At 39.0% G+C, this 18,729-nt stretch overlaps 1 protein-coding gene across 1 annotated transcript in view; it reads left to right on the top strand.

Annotated features, from left to right (window-relative positions):
- insra (insulin receptor a) overlaps nucleotides 1-18,729 on the top strand; it is a 110,333-nt gene that overhangs the window by 66,730 nt on the left and 24,874 nt on the right. The window contains exon 9 of the mRNA XM_051953316.1: nucleotides 18,560-18,727. Coding sequence (XP_051809276.1) covers nucleotides 18,560-18,727 — 168 coding nt within the window. The remainder of the gene's footprint in view (nucleotides 1-18,559; nucleotides 18,728-18,729) is intronic.

Raw genomic sequence — 18,729 nt, 5'->3', positions numbered from 1 at the left:
AGAATCTGTCTCAGATTACTGCAGAAGACTTTAAACACTCTGTAGTGACTTTCCAAATGTTCCTGTACATCAGTGGAAACCATGTCAGAGCGTGAAATTCAGCAGCTTCTTAAAACATCAGGTTATGGTTAGCTCCAGGTTATGAGTTGTTAAGATCTCATAGTGGGAAAGGTCAGTCTCTTGTTCGGTACTAGAATGCAACTATTTTTAGGGTCATCCTGTGGTGTTACTATCATTGGTGGGTGATGTCAGTGTTGTGTGTGTCAGTCTTGCAGCTGCCAAAGTGTCCTTGGCACAAGAACAGGGAAGAGGAAGACAGATGGCATGATTTGCCTAGGGTGCCACTGACCTGCTGGACACTGCCTTGTGTGAGGTGTCTGCATCAATCCGTCACGCAGCAATCATAAAACTCTTCGCCAGTACCTGATTGTTTTCTAGCACCCACAGACTCTGTCGTGTGCAGTTTGGGTTCATAATAGTTGAGATGCCCTGTCTAGCTGTCTTGCTTTTAGGCAGTGTACATTTTCTTCCTGATAAACCGCATCAAACATGGCATATCTCGCTCGCACGAAACAGGCTTCCAGCAGATACACGTCAGTCAGTGAGGGTTGTTTTTACCCATCTGACTGCCACTCTGGGTTTCTGGTCTGTGTCATATTTAGCCAGCATACCTCATTAGAATGGCAAAGCTGTCATTACAAATAAGCTGTTGCTGATGAAACCTAGTCTGACAATGTGGTCCAACCAGTGTTGCATTGTCACAAAACAAGGAGAACATAATCACACTGTGACAACAAAGCTCAGGCCTCTGCTTCTCCTCAGGGTTCAATCTGACAAGCCCACCCACCACTTCTTCCTCATATATATCTTTCTGCTCTCATAATCTTCCTGTAACATAGAAATGTCAACATGTAAACCTCATTTGACTGAACATATCATTAGTTTAATGGCTACAGTATTGATTTCAGTCCAACACAACAGTCTGTAAAAACTACCATGCATCAGAAAAGCTTCAGCTGTGTTGCCTATTCAGTGTTTATTTCCGCTGGGTGTGAAGTGTTACTTCACTACAGGTTTGTCTCTCATTCAAGACTCAAAAAACAGCTTATCAGATATACAACAGTGTAAATCAGTGTTCATGCTACAAGCTCATAACCTCGTTTTCTGCTTGCAGCACAAAATGCACTTTGTTGTCCAGTGACCACATTTAGTGCACATCAGATAACACAAAACTGGTGTATGTGTAGTAGTAAAAGACCAATCTCTCCTGAAACAGTGAATATATAGCTAGAAAAGATATTTACAGAAATATTAAACAAACATTACACATTTGCAGCAGGTGCTAAAGTCCCCATCCTGTGTTTGCAAATCACACAGTGACTGAGATTTCACTCATGCAGCACGTACCACTTCGGTTGCATATCATGAAAGTGTGTCACCACAAAATGGCTGGTGTGATTCTCAGGGCTTGTTACGGTAAACTAGAATCAAAAACAACACTGTCAACAAGTTAGAACTGATGCAGAAATTAAACTAAATTTAAAATATCTTGAAAATAAATTGTAATTTTTTTTCCTAAATCATCCATGTAAAATAAAGGTTAGAAACTAAAAAAAAATAGAAGTGACACTAAAAGCCTAAACCACATTTAACAAGCTGAAAAAGATCTAAATTAAAACAGCACATGGAAAATTATGGCTGAACTATAACGCTAAAACAGAGACAGTTACCATCATCAAGGGAAATACTATTGAAAATGTACTTTTTAAAAATTTTGTCGTCATTTGCTTGGTGCATAAAAACCTCTGAATGTAAACAGAAACACTGGGTCCTCAAACTGTACATATTACACGCATCTAGCAATCTGATTACCAAAAAAAACAAAACTGATAGGGAAACTCCCGGAGCAGGCAGCTGCGGGTCACAGAGCGACACCATGCCAGTAAGTGTGTTCCGTTATTTGTACAGTAGTTTGAAATGCAAATTGGACTGAAACAGCACTTGTCCTTTGGTATCTTCAACGAATGCCAGTGATTAATTTGCAGACTTGCAGCACTAATTGTGACAATACAAAACAAGATGCAATCTCAAAAGCCACTAATAAACATGCATTTGTTTCGGTTTTGCTGGATGTTCTTGAGATTAATAGTTGTTTTCTTTGCTAATATATGTATGTGAATCTCTCTATATAAGAGAAAGTGGAGCCTCACAAAGCTGTAATCCATGATCTGACATTTCAGTCTAACATTTCTCTTGGACAAAAACTCATGTTTTTAAAAATATTTTATTTACAATTTCCAATGTAAGTAAAACCATTTTGTCATGATATGATACATAAAATACTTGGTGTATGAACTGAAACAGAAAAAAGACCCTAAACCTACACAAAGTGAGGGCTGCCAGAAAATGTAACTCTCTGAATCCCAAACAGTTCTAGGTACTCTTCTGCTCTGCTTACATTTTTCTTTCTGTGGGTTCCAATTTTTACTGCACCCCTATGAAAACAGTCTTTTGGGTTTTTTTTTTTTACAAAATCTTGTGAATGTAGCTGGTTTTCTTTTTGGTAATACATGTATATTTTAATGAGACATGAGGACATTGTTTTGATAGAATTTTAAGCTTAAATTTGCTTGTTTTCTGTTTTAGATGTTATATGTTTTAGAGAAATTTGCAGTCAACATTTATTTAGGCAAACTAAAAAAACAATATTCTAGTGACCCTTTAGCAGAACAGCATTCACCCCACTGAGAAAACACGGATAGGAAGATGCAGTTCACTTTTGTTTTTATTATCCCCCGCCGGCCATAGGCACGGAGGGGGATATTGGCGTGGGCACGTCCGTCCGTATGTCCGTACGTACGTACATATGTCCACATTTCGTTTCCAGAGCATATCTCTGAAACTACTTGAGGGATTTCATTCATATTGCACCCAGGCCATCTCTATATAGTATAGATGTGCCTTTTGGGGTGCATGACCTTGACCTGATTTTCAAGGTCATAGTGAGGCACTTCAAATATTTTTTGGTTTCCGGATCATATCTCAGAAACTAGTTGAGGGATTTCACTCATATTACGCACAATAAGCCTGTTGGTAATGTAGATGTGCCTTTTGGGGTGCATGACCTTGACCTGATTTTCAAGGTCATTGTGAGGCACTTAAAATATTTTTTGATTCTGTTTCTGGAGCATATGTCAGAAACTACCTGAAGTATTTAATGCATATTGCACCCACACCACCTGTGAATAATGTAGATGTGCCTTTTTGGGTGTATGACCTTGACCTGATTTTCAAGGTCATTGTGAGGCACTTCAAATATTTTTTTGTTTCCGGAGCATATCTGAGAAACCAGTTGAAGGTTTTCCTTCATATTGCACACACTAAGCCTGTTAGTAATGTAGATGTGCTTTTTCGGGTGCATGACCTTCACCTTATTTTCAAGGTCATTGTGAGGCACTTCAAATATTTTTTGATTCTGTTTCTGGACCATATGTCAGAAACTACCTGAAGGATTTCATGCATATTGCACCAACGCCACCTGTGCATAATGTAGATCTGCCTTTTTTGGTGTATGACCTTGACCTGATTGTTTTTATTGTAGTGAAGATGTATCATTTTGTAGGTGTATTGTCCAGTATATATTATTATTTCTTGCACTTAGAGGTACTATATATAAGGCGGGGGATGTTTTAAGCGGAGCGTGTTTATCTTGTGTTTATTCTTCACTGTTGCACATCCGGAACAAAGAAAACGATCTTATAGATACACTACATTCCAAACATTTGGAAGCAACTTCAAGTTTCTGTTCTTAATGCCTTTCTTACAAACCAGCATTAATTCTATGGATTTTGAATGTATTTACTCCATGATCAGACTTAGCTTTCATTGATATCCACCATTTTCCTCATTGTCCTTTCGGTATACATTGATGTTAGCAGACAATTTCTGAATAAATGTTCACAAAAGAAAACAAGAGATTATTTTTAGAGTTGAGAAGATTTTCAAGAGTTACATCATTCACCTTGGCTCTTAAGCTTTTGAGAGTTTGCATACCAAAATCCCAGTAAGTCTCAACTGTGTCCTTACAGGGTGGGGAAGCAAAAATGTTCTGTCAGGTAAAAACAACTATAAATGGGTATAACTTTTTTATTCTTTGGAATTTTGAACTTATTTCTTGAAGAACACAAATTTAAAGCTTTCAGAACATGTTTATTCAATACGTCCTCCATCAGCCATGATGAAGGCCTCGATACAGCCTCTGAAAGAGGCACAGGCCCTCCTGATAGCCTCCTTGGGGTAGGCCTCCCATTCCCTGGAGAATGCAGCCTTAAGTTAATCCATATTGGCATGAGGGGTGGCATTAATAATAATAATATGTTCAATTTATATAGCGCCTTTCACAAGCCCAAGGTCGCTTTACATAAACAAAGAGAACAACAAAACAAACAAACTACAAGGAGGAAGAGGCAAAATGATTATTGAAAAGATGAGTTTTGAGCAGAGATTTGAAAGTAGAGAAGGAGTGACAATCACGGAGGGATTGGTGGAGTGAGTTCCAGAGCTTCGGGGCAACAGCACTGAAAGGACACCCCCCCCCCCCCCCCCCCCCCCCCCGGTGGAGAGTTTGGTTTGAGGGATGGAGAGGAAGTTGGAGCTGGAGGACCGGAGAGAGCGAGAGGGTGAGTAGGGGGTCAGAAGTTCATTGAGGTACGGAGGGGCCAGATTATGGAGAGCTTTGAAAGTGAGAAGGAGAGTTTTGAATATGATGCGGGACTGAACGGGGAGCCAGTGAAATTGACGAAGGATGGACGAAGGATGGGAGTGATGTGAGAGGAGCGGCTGGTGTGAGTGAGGACACGAGCTGCTGAGTTCTGGATGTACTGAAGTTTCTGTAGGGATGATGCTGGGAGACCAAGGAACAAGGAATTACAACAATCTATACGGGACATGATGAAGGAGTGAACCAGAGTTTGTGCATCAGTGTCAGTGAGGAAAGGGTGGAGGCAAGCGATATTGCGGAGGTGAAAAAAGGCAGTCTTAGACAGCTGCTTTATGTGAGGTTGAAAACTGAGGGTGGAGTCGAAAAGTATGCCAAGGTTTTTAACAGTTGAAGTGGGTGTAAGAGGGACAGTGTCAATGGAGAAAGAGAAGTGGGAAAATTTATTAAGGGGTGACTTGGATCCAATAAGAATGATTTCTGTTTTATCAGAGTTAAGTTTGAGAAAGTTATGATGAAGCCAGGATTTGAGATCAGAGAAACAGAGTTTTTGATGGGGGAAGTCAGTGGGGGATTTGAAGCTGAGATACAGCTGGATATCGTCAGCGTAACAGTGAAAATTGAGACCATGTTTGCGGATGATGTGACCAATGGGAAGAATGTAAATGAGGAAAAGTAACGGAGCAAGAACTGAACCCTGGGGAACACCACATGTGACCGGTAAGGTGGAGGATTTGTGAGGACCGAGGGTGACAAACTGTTTTCTATTGGTGAGATATGACGTTATCCACTGAAGAGCCAAATCAGAAATACCGACGGAGGAGAGACGGGAGATGAGGATGGAGTGGTTGACCGTGTCGAAGGCTGCAGTCAGGTCCAGGAGCAGGAGGACACTGACTGAGCCCTTGTCTGCAGACAGGAGGAGATTATTCACAACACGCAGGAGGGCGGTCTCAGTGCTGTGATGCTTACGGAAACCTGACTGAAAAGTTTCATAGTGAGAGTGAGTGGACAGGAAGGACTGAAGCTGGGCAGCAACAATTAGTCCTCAACTCAATAGCGCCCCATCAGAAAAAATCCAGGGGGTTTAGATCAGGTGAGCTCGGGGGCCAAATGCCTTTGGGCCAGAAGTTCGCCATATTCTACTCACAGAACTTTTGGACCTTGATTGATGTGTGAGCAGGAGCCCCATCTTGCTGTCACACATAGTTGTTGTCAGGGTAGGTGGCCTTCAGCCAGGGCAAAACGGTGTATGTCAGAACTTTGTAGTATACATCAGCCCCAATTTTCTGATCTGGCTTGAAGAAGTTGGGTGGCATCTTATTGCCATCTGAGCCCAAGACTCCCAGGACCATCTGGAGATCTCTTGGTGCCCAAACTGGATTGTCTGGCATGCTGGATGCGGCGAATGGTCCTCTCACTGATGCCAACAATCTTGGCAATGTCCTTCTGTGGGATTTGGGCATCCAGGAGATCACAAAACCTATTGAGCTTTGCTTGTTGCTTGCTCACTTCACAATGCACCAAGGTCTGACAAATACTAAAAAGATTGGTTAAAGGTAAGGAACTTTGATTTTAATTATTGTTTTGATTACCCTCACCGTTTGTGCAGGACATTCAAATTTTTCAATAGGACATTTTTGCTTCCCCACCCTGTATCTATAACAGCATTTAAACCAGATTCTGTTCAAAAAGGGTGTAGGAAGAAGTAAAAAACAACTTATCTAGTCCCACCCCTTATTCCTTATCAAAATGTATTACTTAAATTCACCCTGAAGCATTGTTCAGGTCATACCCAGTCATTTAGTTACCAACAAAACAACAGCATAGTCAAAAAAAAACAGCGTAAAATTCAAAACCAAAACAAAAATGACATCACAGAATACACAACACCCCTGATGTTACTGATTTTACCTTTTTTTTCTATTCTGTATCTGTTTAATATTTCAGTTTTAAAGATATATTTTAACCCCCCTATTGTTTTACATGATTTCAGTTCATCACTGCAGCTGTTCCATAATGTAACTCCTTTTATTGAGACACAGTGAAGTTTCACATTGGTTCTAACTGGTTTTTTTAACCCTTGGGGCCTTGGGGGGGTTTAGGTCCGTTTTTGACAAATTCTGATTTTACCTTTATATTTCACCTTAAAAGCTGTTGATCTTGCTTTGCTTGGTATCTTTTTTTTCAGCACAACCTCACCTGTGTGATTCTATAATTTAGACATTTTGATATAATGTATGGACACACTTGACCTAAAATAGCAGAAAAAATACAAAGTCCGAGTAGAAAAAAGTTAGATTTTTTTGCTGTGGACACCATAAACATGTGTAATGAATCTTTTTCAGAACTTATAATGTAAATATAAATTGTTTGTCATAAAATAATGTACAAATTTAGCAGTTAACACAGTTATATACCACTATTTGCACTAAAATGCAGGAATTTTTTTAGGCGTTTTTGCACAACTATTTACAAAATCATGAGGAGTCACAATAAAATTTTACATAAATGAATTTGTACCATTCCAAAAAGCTTTTTCTGTCCACCGCAATCTCAACAATGACAAAAACAATAGAAACAGTCTTTAGGACCATAGGGAGAATCCAGAGTCCTGGTGTTCTCCATTGCTAGAATATGTTTATTACCTCCGCCAGGAGGTTATGTAAAACAATTGAGAGATGGCCGCCAGGTCACCCGACCATCCCTCAATTGTCCTTCGACCTTCAAAAAATTCCTGGATCCAGACGGTGATTCGGATCACCTCCAAAATCTAATCGATTTATACTCTTGCTCTTCCGGACATCCTGTAAAAATTTGGTGAAAATCCGTCCATGACTTTTTGAGTTATGCTGTTAACAGACAGACAGACACACACACACACACACACACACACACACAGATGGACAAACAAACGGCATGGCGGAGGTATGCGCTCTCCGAGTGCTTTTCTAGTTATGAATGTTATTATTGTTGTTTTATTATCATTTTATTTTATTATAATTATTGTTATTATTATTTTATTATTAGTAGTAGTATTAGTAGTAGTAGTAATATAATACATCTGAAACAAAATCTTAATTTTCTGTGCATTTTTGGTGTCGAGCAGAGAGAGTGATCTGTGGCCAAAGCCAGTGAAGGATGTGCTGCTCTCCCAAAGAGTGATAACTATCACCTGACTAAAAAAAAAATTTTTTTAAAATGATAGAAAGTTCCAAATCTGCACTTTGGCCATCTCTCCTCTGTCTATTTGTAGAATATTCCACTCTCTTACTATGAACACAGAGACTGGGGGCGTGTCTGTGCGGCCGCTCCCCGTCAGAGCGTCTCTGTCAGCTCCAAGTTTCTGAGTCACCTTTGGGGAAATCCAGTTCGCGTTATTACTCCAGAGAACGCCAGGTTTGTGAAAATCTGGTCCACATTTTCCTTCCTACACCAAGCATAACTCCAAAGGTCTGTGTTTCTCGCCAGATGCTTTCAGCAGAGAGGACTCTCCGCTGAGTCCAAAGTTCAAAGTTTCGCCGTGCATAAAAGACGCTGGAAATAGCTCCGGTGAAGTTCGGTAAAAAATGTGGCGTTTATTATTGATCATATCTCTGGTTTTACTTGGCCGATCAACATGATTCAAAAACTGGTAGAAAGTTCAAAATCTGTACTTTCAGCACACGTTTAAAGGGAGACTCGCCGACCCTTCATTTTCCTGCTTTGTTTTGATTACCGCGACGCAACAAGAAAACGCTCCAGAGCGTTTTTTCGGGTGGCAAGGGTTAACATAAAAAATCCTCTGAGATGATGTTTGCCCTCTCTCAGTAGAAAAAAACCTTTGAATACTATTTGGTAACTCCTGGTTTTTAACTTTACAGTGCCTTGTGAAAGTATTCGGCCCCTTTGAACTTTTCAACCTTTCACCACATTTCAGGCTTCAAACATAAAGATATAAAATATTAATTTTTTGTCAAGAATCAACAACAAGTGGGACACAATCGTGAAGTGGAACGAAATTTATTGGATATTTTAAACTTTTTTAACAAATAAAAACCTGAAAAGTGGGGTGTGCAATATTGTTCGGCCCCCTTGCATTAATACTTTGTAGCGCCACCTTTTGCTGCCATTACAGTTGCAAGTCGCTTGGGGTATGTCTCTATCAGTTTTGCACATCGAGAGACTGAAATTCTTGCCCATTCTTCCTTGCAAAACAGCTCGAGCTCAGTGAGGTTGGATGGAGAGCGTTTGTGAACAGCAGTCTTCAGCTCTACCCACAGATTCTCGATTTGATTCAGGTCTGGACTTTGACTTGGCCATTCTAACACCTGGATACGTTTATTTGTGAACCATTCCATTGTAGATTTGGCTTTATGTTATGGATCATTGTCCTGTTGGAAGATAAATCTCCGTCCTCGTCTCAAGGCCTTTTGCAGACTCCAACAGGTTTTCTTCCAGAATGGTCCTATATTTGGCTCCATTCATCTTCCCATCAATTTTAACCATCTTCCCTGTCCCTGCTGAAGAAAAGCAGGCCCAAACCATGAGGCTGCCACCACCATGTTTGACAGTGGGGATGGTGTGTTCAGGGTGATGAGCTGTGTTGCTTTTACGCCAAACATATCGTTTTGCATTGTGGCCAAAAAGTTCCATTTTGGTTTCATCTGACCAGAGCACCTTCTTCCACATGTTTGGTGTGTCTCCCAGGTGGCTTGTGGCAAACTTCAAACGAGACTTTTTATGGATATCTTTGACAAATGGCTTTCTTCTTGCCACTCTTCCATAAAGGCTAGATTTGTGCAGTGTACGACTGATTGTTGTCCTATGGACAGACTCTCCCACCTCAGCTGTAGATCTCTGAAGTTCATCCAGAGTGATCATGGGCCTCTTGGCTGCGTCTCTGATCAGTCTTCTCCTTGTTCGAGGTGAAAGTTTAGAGGGACGGCCGGGTCTTGGTAGATTTGCAGTGGTCTGATAGTCCTTCCATTTCAATATGATTGCTTGCACAGTGCTCCTTGAGATGTTTAAAGCTTGGGAAATCTTTTTGTATCCAAATCCGGCTTTAAACTTCTCCACAACAGTATCTGGGACCTGCCTGGTGTGTTCCTTGGTCTTCATGATGCTCTCTGCACTTTAAACAGAACCCTGAGACTATCACAGAGCAGGTGCATTTATACGGAGACTTGATTACACACAGGTGGATTCTATTTATCATCATCAGTAATTTAGGACAACACTAGATCATTCAGAGATCCTCACTGAACTTCTGGAGTGAGTTTGCTGCACTGAAAGTAAAGGGGCCGAATAATATTGCACACCTCACTTTTCAGTTTTTTATTTGTTAAAGTATAAAATATCCAATAAATTTCGTTCCACTTCACGATTGTGTCCCAATTGTTGTTGATTCTTGACAAAAAATTAAAATTTTATATCTTTATGTTTGAAGCCTGAAATGTGGCGAAAGGTTGAAAAGTTCAGGGGGGCCGAATACTTTCGCAAGGCACTGTATACATAACATGGATTATTTTATAGTTGACCAGATCCTTAAATTTTAATATATTAAATTTGATGAAGAGTTGGTTTGTTGGTTCTCTATATGTGGATTTGTTCAAAATTCTTATTGCTCTTTTCTGTAGGATAAATACAGGCTGTGTATTTGTTTTGTATTTGTTCCCCCAAACCTCCACACAGTAATTCATGTACAGGAGTATGAAGGAGCAGTACAAAATGTATAATGAAGATTTATTTAGGAAATATTTGACTTTATGTAAAATTGCCACTGATTTTGCTATTTTCCCTTTGGTATAGTTCAGGGGTCGGCAACCTTTAACACTCAAAGAGCCATTTCGACCCTTTTCCCACAGAAAAGAAAACACCGGGAGCCGCAAAATCCTTTTGGCATTTAAAATGAAGACAACACTGCATATATGGCTTTTTTTTTTTTTTTTTACCTCTATACCTTTGTTAATCAGTCGTGATTAATTAATTACAAAGCCTCTAATTAGATAGATTCCTTTTTTTAATTGTGTCCTTCCACTAATATTTATCTTACTTGGTTAATGTCATTTTTGCTCCTGGACCTCATATGTTACGTAATGTTAGCTAGAAATCAATATTTTGTGAATGTCTATTTAACTTGTAAAATCTATTTATCCTAAGCTAATAACTTTTCTCCGGTAAGTCGCTGCCCTATTTTCCAAGACGACACTCTGACTCTCTGACCTGCTGCCGTGTTCTTGCGAGTAACGTGTATTACCCTATCATGAGCACTTTTGCCTCAAAGACGTGTCTTTCTTGGAGTGGAGCTTTAATATACAGGCTTACCATTCTTGAGTACAAAACGATGTGAAACTACAGGTGTTGCTTCTCCAGGAGTAAAATAAAAAAAGGCATGAAACGTCTGGGAATCTGAAGCTCCGTGTTGTTTCTCTGCATCAATTTGCGCTCTCATGTCACAGGGGAAAACCCCAGCAACACATCCGGTGGAGTGACACGGCAAAATAAGAGCGGTAATTTCACAATAAAACTCTACATTAAAATGCATTGAAACGCGCCTGAAAGGCAGAACAATTTATTTTCCAAAGTTACAGGGAGCCACAACAGAGGGCTGAAAGAGCCGCATGCGGCTCCGGAGCCGCGGGTTGCCGACCCCTGGTATAGTTAATGTGTGATTTCCAGCTCAGTTTCTCATCTATTATAACACCAAGAAATTTGATTTCAGATACTCTTTCGATCTCTACATAATTTTTTATGAGTTTTTTGGTTGAGTAGGTCGGACGGTTTCCAAATACTATAAATTTTGTTTTGGCTAAATTTAATGTTAATTTATTTGAGTCAAACCAACTCTTCAATTTTTTTAGCTCACCTACTTCATCCAAAAGTTTTTCCAAATTGTCCCCACAACAGAACAAATTAGTGTCATCAGCAAATAATGTAACTTTTAATGAACCAGAGGCTTCACAGATATTATTGATATATAAAATAAACAACAATGGCCCCAATACTGAGACCTGAGGAACCCCACACTTTACTCCTAAAAGTTGTGATTTTGCCGAGCCTATCTGTACATACTGATTTCTGTTATTCAAATAACTAATAATCCATGCAAGTGCTAGTCCCCGTATCCCATATTTCTGCAGTTTTATTATTAACAGGTTGTGATCAACCGTATCAAAAGCCTTTTTTAAATCTAAGAACACTCCCACTGCATATTTCCGTTTTTCTACAGCAGTTGATATCTCTACCACAAATTCCATGAGTGCCATTGAGGTAGTCCTGTTTCTCCTAAATCCATATTGTTCATCATAAAGTATGTTATGTTTAGTGATGAAGTCATGAAGTCTTACTTAAATATGTTTTACATTATTTTTGAAAATTGTGAAAGCAAAGAAACTGGTCTATAGTTGGAGAGAATGTGACAATCTCCTGCCTTATAACAGAGTATGACTTTTGCTGTTTTCATTTTCCATGGAAAAACACCAGTTTTCAGGGATTGGTTACATATATGCATAAAGGATTTTACCACACAATCAATTATTTGCTTAACCAATGACATTTCAATACCATCACAATCTGTAGATTTCTTACCCTTAAAACTTTTCACAATATCAATAATTTCTTTTTCATTTGTTCCTTTTAAAAACATGGTTTCAGTAACTTTAAATTTTTACTTTCGACCTCATTTCTGTCACTTGAACTTATAATGTCTCTTGCTAAAGCAGGACCAACAGTGACAAAATATTCATTAAATTCCTTTGAGGCCGAAGTCATATCATTTATAATCTCATTTTTTGGGGTTACGAAATAATTTGGATATCCTTTTTTCCCAGCTCTGTTTCTAGTAATTTTATTCAGTAGTTTCCATATATGTCTGATGCAGGGCTTAAAGTTTTCCGGCGTCGCGCCGGATTTCCGGCCCATGGAAATGTACCATTTAAAAAATTTCATCCATCTCCGTCCCGAAGGCTCCAAGCATGTGCGTCATTGTGCATTCAGTTGCTCCGCTTTAATCAATCAAACTCCAAATCCTACATTAAAAATTATACACTTTCTGTCCAGGCATGCGACTTTCTGATAGAACTTTTATCCAATTACAGTTTTCTAACTGCGAGTGCGCATCGACTGCTGGGCGCACGATATGCTGCGCCCTCTTGCTTCGGCATCGTCAGTGCTGCTGAGCCACTGATAAGAAATAACAGTATCCCACAAACAAAATCCAAATTTGCAATATTTGTTGGTGTTTTTTGTAATTATATTTAAAGGGAATTACTGGAAACACATTGATATATATTGCATATTATTTATTTTATTTCTGCTTGGACTGTATACCCATTCCACACGTGTCCCAGCCCTGTGGCTGCCTGGTCTCTCCAGAGCGCACGGAGCTCCAATCTGTGAGTGGTGCGGTGAAGAATCGAGCAGCTGATCACTGGTCAATAGCGTTGGAGCTTGTGTTTAGCCCAAAGACGCAGATACTAAAGTTTGCTCAGACTTTGTGTGACAGAGGAGAGAGGATGTTTCTCTGCTGATTGACAGAGAGCAGCCGCTGCCGCTGCCGCGATCCCTGAGCCGCGGTGTGTTGACTCGCCCCATTGGCGTAAGTGCGTCAGTGGCGATGCGCGTGCACGCCCCACAGTCCCCATGGTTTCGCCATAAAATAAAAACAAACGGGCTTAGGTACTGAATTAAAAAAGTAACAAAAACAGAAGTTGTTGATTTTGTTTGATTTCTTAATCTTTAAACATTTTCTATGTGTTTTACAACGGCAAAAGGAAAAAAGGAAACAGCTTTTTAGTTTGCTGGATTTTATTTTGAAAGGGAAAAAAAATCAAAGCTCAAGCCATATGGATTTGTCCCATTATTCTCCTCAGAACATCTGTTTAGTTAAATATGCACAAACTGAATGTAGCTTAGGTGATATTAACCTTTTTTATTTGAGGACATATAGGATGTTTGTAATAATGAGTTAAATAGCTCTCAGCAGATTTTCTGACCTTATGCATCCGAATGATGTCTAGCCACAAACAAAAACTCTCCAATCTTAAGCAAATATTGTTAGTAAGAACAGAATGAACGTATGGGTTGTGTGAAATGAATAATGGATAGATAGTTAAATAAGAATGTTCTTAGCCTGCTTTTCACCGTTTTTTCTTCCCAAAATATAGATAAAAATAAAAATATTTAAATTGAAAGCCGACTGAACAAATTATACAGTGAATAAATTTTTTCCCCTTACCAAAAACGAACAAAATGTGTGTCAGTTCAAATTGAAAATCAAATGATTTAAGCTAATCACACAGATTATTGAGGTGTATCAAATGAGCAGTTACTAACATGTGTATGTGTGGTTATGTGCTACAGAGGGCTTCTTAATCACATCTGTGTGAGAAATGGGCTGACTCCAGAGGAAAAGGCCAGAGTAGAAGTTCTTCAGCATGAGCAGTCCATTGCCGCCAGGACCCAGATAAACCAGATCAGGAAGGCCCGAATTTCTTTGCTAGTTACAGAGTTTGAGAGTCAGCATCATGATCAACTTATTCAGAGGTATCTTATATTGTGAGGCAATAACTAAAATTGCATGTAAGAGTTAATACTAGTACTTTTATTACCTGCTTAAATACAAAGTTGGTATAGCAAGTGACATATGACAATTTATTCTCTTGTAGTGTTCCAGAGAATATTAAACAAGTTAATTCTGTTGTCTGTGTTTTGCAATTTATTTCAACAAACAACATTTTGAACATGTTAAAAAGAAAATGTTCAGAAAATTCACAAACAAAGCAAAAAAGAAAAAAGAAATGACTTTTTCAAACAGTATTCTCCAACCACTTAATATTCTCTTGAGACTGACACTTGAGATAATGTTGTCACTAAAAATTGTGCCTTATGAAGGAAAGCAGCATAGTTTTGTAGCAGTTTGGTTGTGGTTGGTGTTGTTTTGAGTTCTTGTTAAATCTACTGAAGAGATAAAAATTATTAAAAGTTATTAATAATATATGTACTTGATTTTCATGATTTTTCCCCTTTACACTAAAATAAATCTTTGCAATTATAGTGATGTGGTATTGAAACATCAACACAAAAAAAATCAGACTTGGGGCACTTTCTAAAATGCCTTAAGTTTTGGCCAAGTAAGGTTTTACATTTGAGCAACAATAAAATAGTGGGATCATAATGGACATTATTTCCACCAGATGACCTCATATTTGCTCTGAATTAATAGAATCTCATATACATTGTGTTTTAGTGAGTTTTAAAACACATTTAAATATGTTTATTGACACTATAAATTGGATCTTAGAAGTTAAGGCTCACGATTTTTTCTCACTTTAAGCCCTGCTGATGTTATCATTGTTTTTTTTCCAGTAATTTACTGTAATACATCTTTTTGCTGTCTCTTATAATCCTTGTCAGCTTATTTTTGTATGTCTTATATTTCAATTCTGCTTCATTTGTTCTCTTCTTTAAAAACTCTTTATATAATAATTGTTTTGTTTTTTGTTTTTTTTACATGAACTTAATATACCGTTTGTAAGCCAAGGTTTTTCAGCAGCTTTCTGGTTTACTACTTTTGTTACCAGAGGACAGTGTTTATCATACAGAGCAGTTATTATGGACAGAAATGTATCATATGTTTCGTCAACATCTTCCACATAGACTTTACCCCAGTCGTGGCTCATGAGATCTAATTTAAAGCTGCTGTCCGGAGTTTCCGTTTGTTTTCAATTTATGTATCATTTTTTAACAAAGCTTAAATGTGTTAGTCTAGTTCGATACTATAATATAAAGTTAGAATAATGCGATATGAAAATTTATTCCTGAGCTCCGCCTTCCTCTCATAGACCCCCATGTTATTCCAAAAAGCGCCGGTTACTGCCGACCAATCAAGTTCGAGCTTCAGCTTTGTCATGCTGTCAATCAACGGTTACGCGCACAGCAAGCAACCCCATGCAGAGGTGGGCGAGCTACGCACTACGCAATCGCGCGCACATTTGTTTTGCTTGTGGAGGAGAGAGCATCAGGGCTCAGCAACTTCCAGAAAAGTTACCAATCCCACGGCTTGTCAGGCCAAGAGTCTGCAGGACGTTTTTTGGCTCGGGGTGCTCGCGTCGCTCCCCGACCACGGCCCTCCATAGCCCGCCTGACGGCTTCGTTTAGATGCCCGACCTCTGGAGGAAGATGTTGGGGCGTCTGGGGCATACTCTTCGTCAGAGGAGTCATGCAATTCTGAACTCTAGATAGAAATAAATAAACAACGTAACACATATACACGCGTAAATGCACTAAGTTTGATAAACAATGTCATCGAGAGGGATACACGAGTGTAATCACATATTGAAACTTTACTAGTTCGTCCTAGCAGATTCATGTTATTTTGGTATTAGGACAAGTTAGACTCAATACAGCATTCTAACTTAATTCCTTTATTATTTACTAAATGTACTAAATGTAGAAGAGGGGAAAACAGCAAAACAGGCGAGATGCTGCAGCACTCCGGGCACTCCTCTCATGTACTGCGCGCGTGCACAAATAAAGGGGCGAAATCAGAGGGAGGGAGGGTGGGACCACCAGTGTTCTGGGAGACGCTGCGATTCAAACTCCGGACAGCAGCTTTAAATGAGTTAATTGCGTGCTCAGTTTTATGTCTTATCGTTTTGTACTCTACAGCCCGTATCTTTTCACTACTGTGGTTCTGTATAACTGCAAACACTGGCAGATGGTCAGTTATGTCATTTACAGTCAATCCACTATTGACTTCTTTTTTAATTACATTTGTAAAAATGTTGTCTGTTAATGTAGCACTCTGTGTTGTGATTCTAGATGGACGTGTTATAGAGGGGTATAGACCTAAACTATACATTAAATTTATGAATTCAGATGTGTTTCTTTGGTCCTGTGGATTTAAGAGATCAATATTAAAGTTCCCACAGACAAATAACATTTTCTTATTATTTACTCTGTCATACATACTAACCATCTGATCCCTAAATGTGTCTATGCATGACCCTGGAGTTCTGTATACACTGCTAATTTTTTTTTTTTTTTTACCTTTTTCTACTTCTACTTCCACTGTTACACATTCCATATTATCTACAACCAATGACATACTTTCCATATTTTTACATCTCCAGTTTTTGTTAATGTACAGAGCAACTCCACCACCTTTTCTTTTTTCCTATTGACAGAAAACATTTCATATCCTTCTATATCAGCAGTAGCTGTTTGCTCCGGGCTAAGCCAGGTCTCCGAAATAGCAATTGCCATAAATTGTTTGTTTAACTGTCTTAGACAGTATTTAATTTTTGAAAGGTTTGATTTCAGACTTTGAGTATTGAAATGTATAATTGATATTCTTTCTGTTGTTATTATATTACTGTTAAACTGTTCGTCAGTATAATATTCACAGTTGTTCTGTGTGTTGTTGTAAAAATTATTCTCAGGGTCAAAATCATTCTCCTTGTCATGTTCTTTATATTCAGTGAATTGAAAAGTCTTTAGTCCAAGAGATTCAAATTCTATTTGGGGTAGGAGGTTATCACAGACTCCAGCTTGAGGTCTGTTGCAGGTGTTAATACTTGTCATGGGTTGATATGGCTGTATCATGATTTCGTTTTTCTGTATATGTTTGAATATTTTTTACTGATCTCTGTTTTGGTTTCTTTGATACTTTTCCAGCTCAGTGATCTCTTTTATGGACAGTATTTTGGCCTCCTCTGGTGGGCCATTCAATTTTATGAATACTTTACAGTTATATGTCCATGTTGACTGTAGCAAACCTTGTTTTCTCATGAGTCTTGCTTGTCTGGCAATGTCGGCTTTTTTTTTGTCAGATTATCATTAATATAGACATTTGTTCCTCTCAACTTTTTCCCTTGTTTCAGCAATTCCAATTTCTGTTTTCTGCTTGCAAAGCGTAATACAATAGAAGGTTTCATGCTTTTGTTTTTTGTTGGCAGGACATGGCATGTTTCAGTATCCCGTCTATCCACTTTTATCCCCTTAGTATCAAAAAAGTTAACTAACTGCTGCTCAAGGGAGTCTCGATCAGGTTCAGTGGGCTCTCCTTCTGCTCGGACTGCCCTTGTGTATGACCTGGGCTTAGTTTCCAGGCCACTAATTATAATGTCATTCATCCTTGAGTATTGTTCCAGATCTGCAACTCTACACTCTAGTGCAGTAATTCTTTTGTCCTTTTCAGCATTTTGTTTTTTGAGTTCTTTAATTTCATCCATCAAATCTATTATAATCTTCTGCTGCTTTGAAATATTACAGATCTCCTCCGACATAAAATTAAGAGATTTCTTAATTTCCTCAACTTCATCTTCTGTAATTGTGCTCACCTTCTTTGGTCCCATTTGACACCCTTGTGTGCTGCTTTAGCAGCCCGGTGGGTCTGCTCCTGGCTGCTGCCGCTGCAGCAGCCTGATGGCTCTGCTCCTGGCTGCTGTTGTTTCTGCAGTGGCCTGGTAGCTCTGCTCCTGACTGCTGTTGTTGCTGTAGTGGCCTGGTATCTCTATAACTACTACAGACATGGCTGGAAAGAAACGGCCAAGTAAAGAAACAGGAGTACAGATACAATTACCTGATAGTTACAGTAAAAATGTATTCTTTTGAGTGACACTTAATATAATAAGTCATGTTTATTTTGTAACAATGTTGGCCATGAAACTGTTTTTTTTTTGTACAAATTTGATCTTGCTCCAAATTTTTGGTCTGTAGTGTATTGTGTAGCATGGTAAGCATAGCTAATGTGTTTTGTTTCCATCCATAAGTCTTTGACGTATATTGTCACATTTTATTAATTGCTTCACCCCTTGCTTAGCATTAAATGTTCCTCCTTTTTCTGCAATGTCTCCGCAGAACCCTCAGTCCCACTGGACCCCATTTCCTCGTCCAACTCTTCCTCCCAGATCATCCTCAAGTGGAAACCTCCCAATGACCCCAATGGCAACATCACTCACTACCTGGTCTTCTGCCAGCGCCAGCCCGAGGCCAGTGAGCTGTACAAGTTTGACTACTGTCAAAAGGGT

Source organism: Acanthochromis polyacanthus, chromosome 9 (assembly GCF_021347895.1).
Source record: "Acanthochromis polyacanthus isolate Apoly-LR-REF ecotype Palm Island chromosome 9, KAUST_Apoly_ChrSc, whole genome shotgun sequence".
NCBI classification, from domain to species: Eukaryota; Metazoa; Chordata; class Actinopteri; family Pomacentridae; genus Acanthochromis; species Acanthochromis polyacanthus.
Note: the sequence above shows the minus strand (reverse complement) of the source record. Positions and strands in the feature narration are given on the sequence as shown.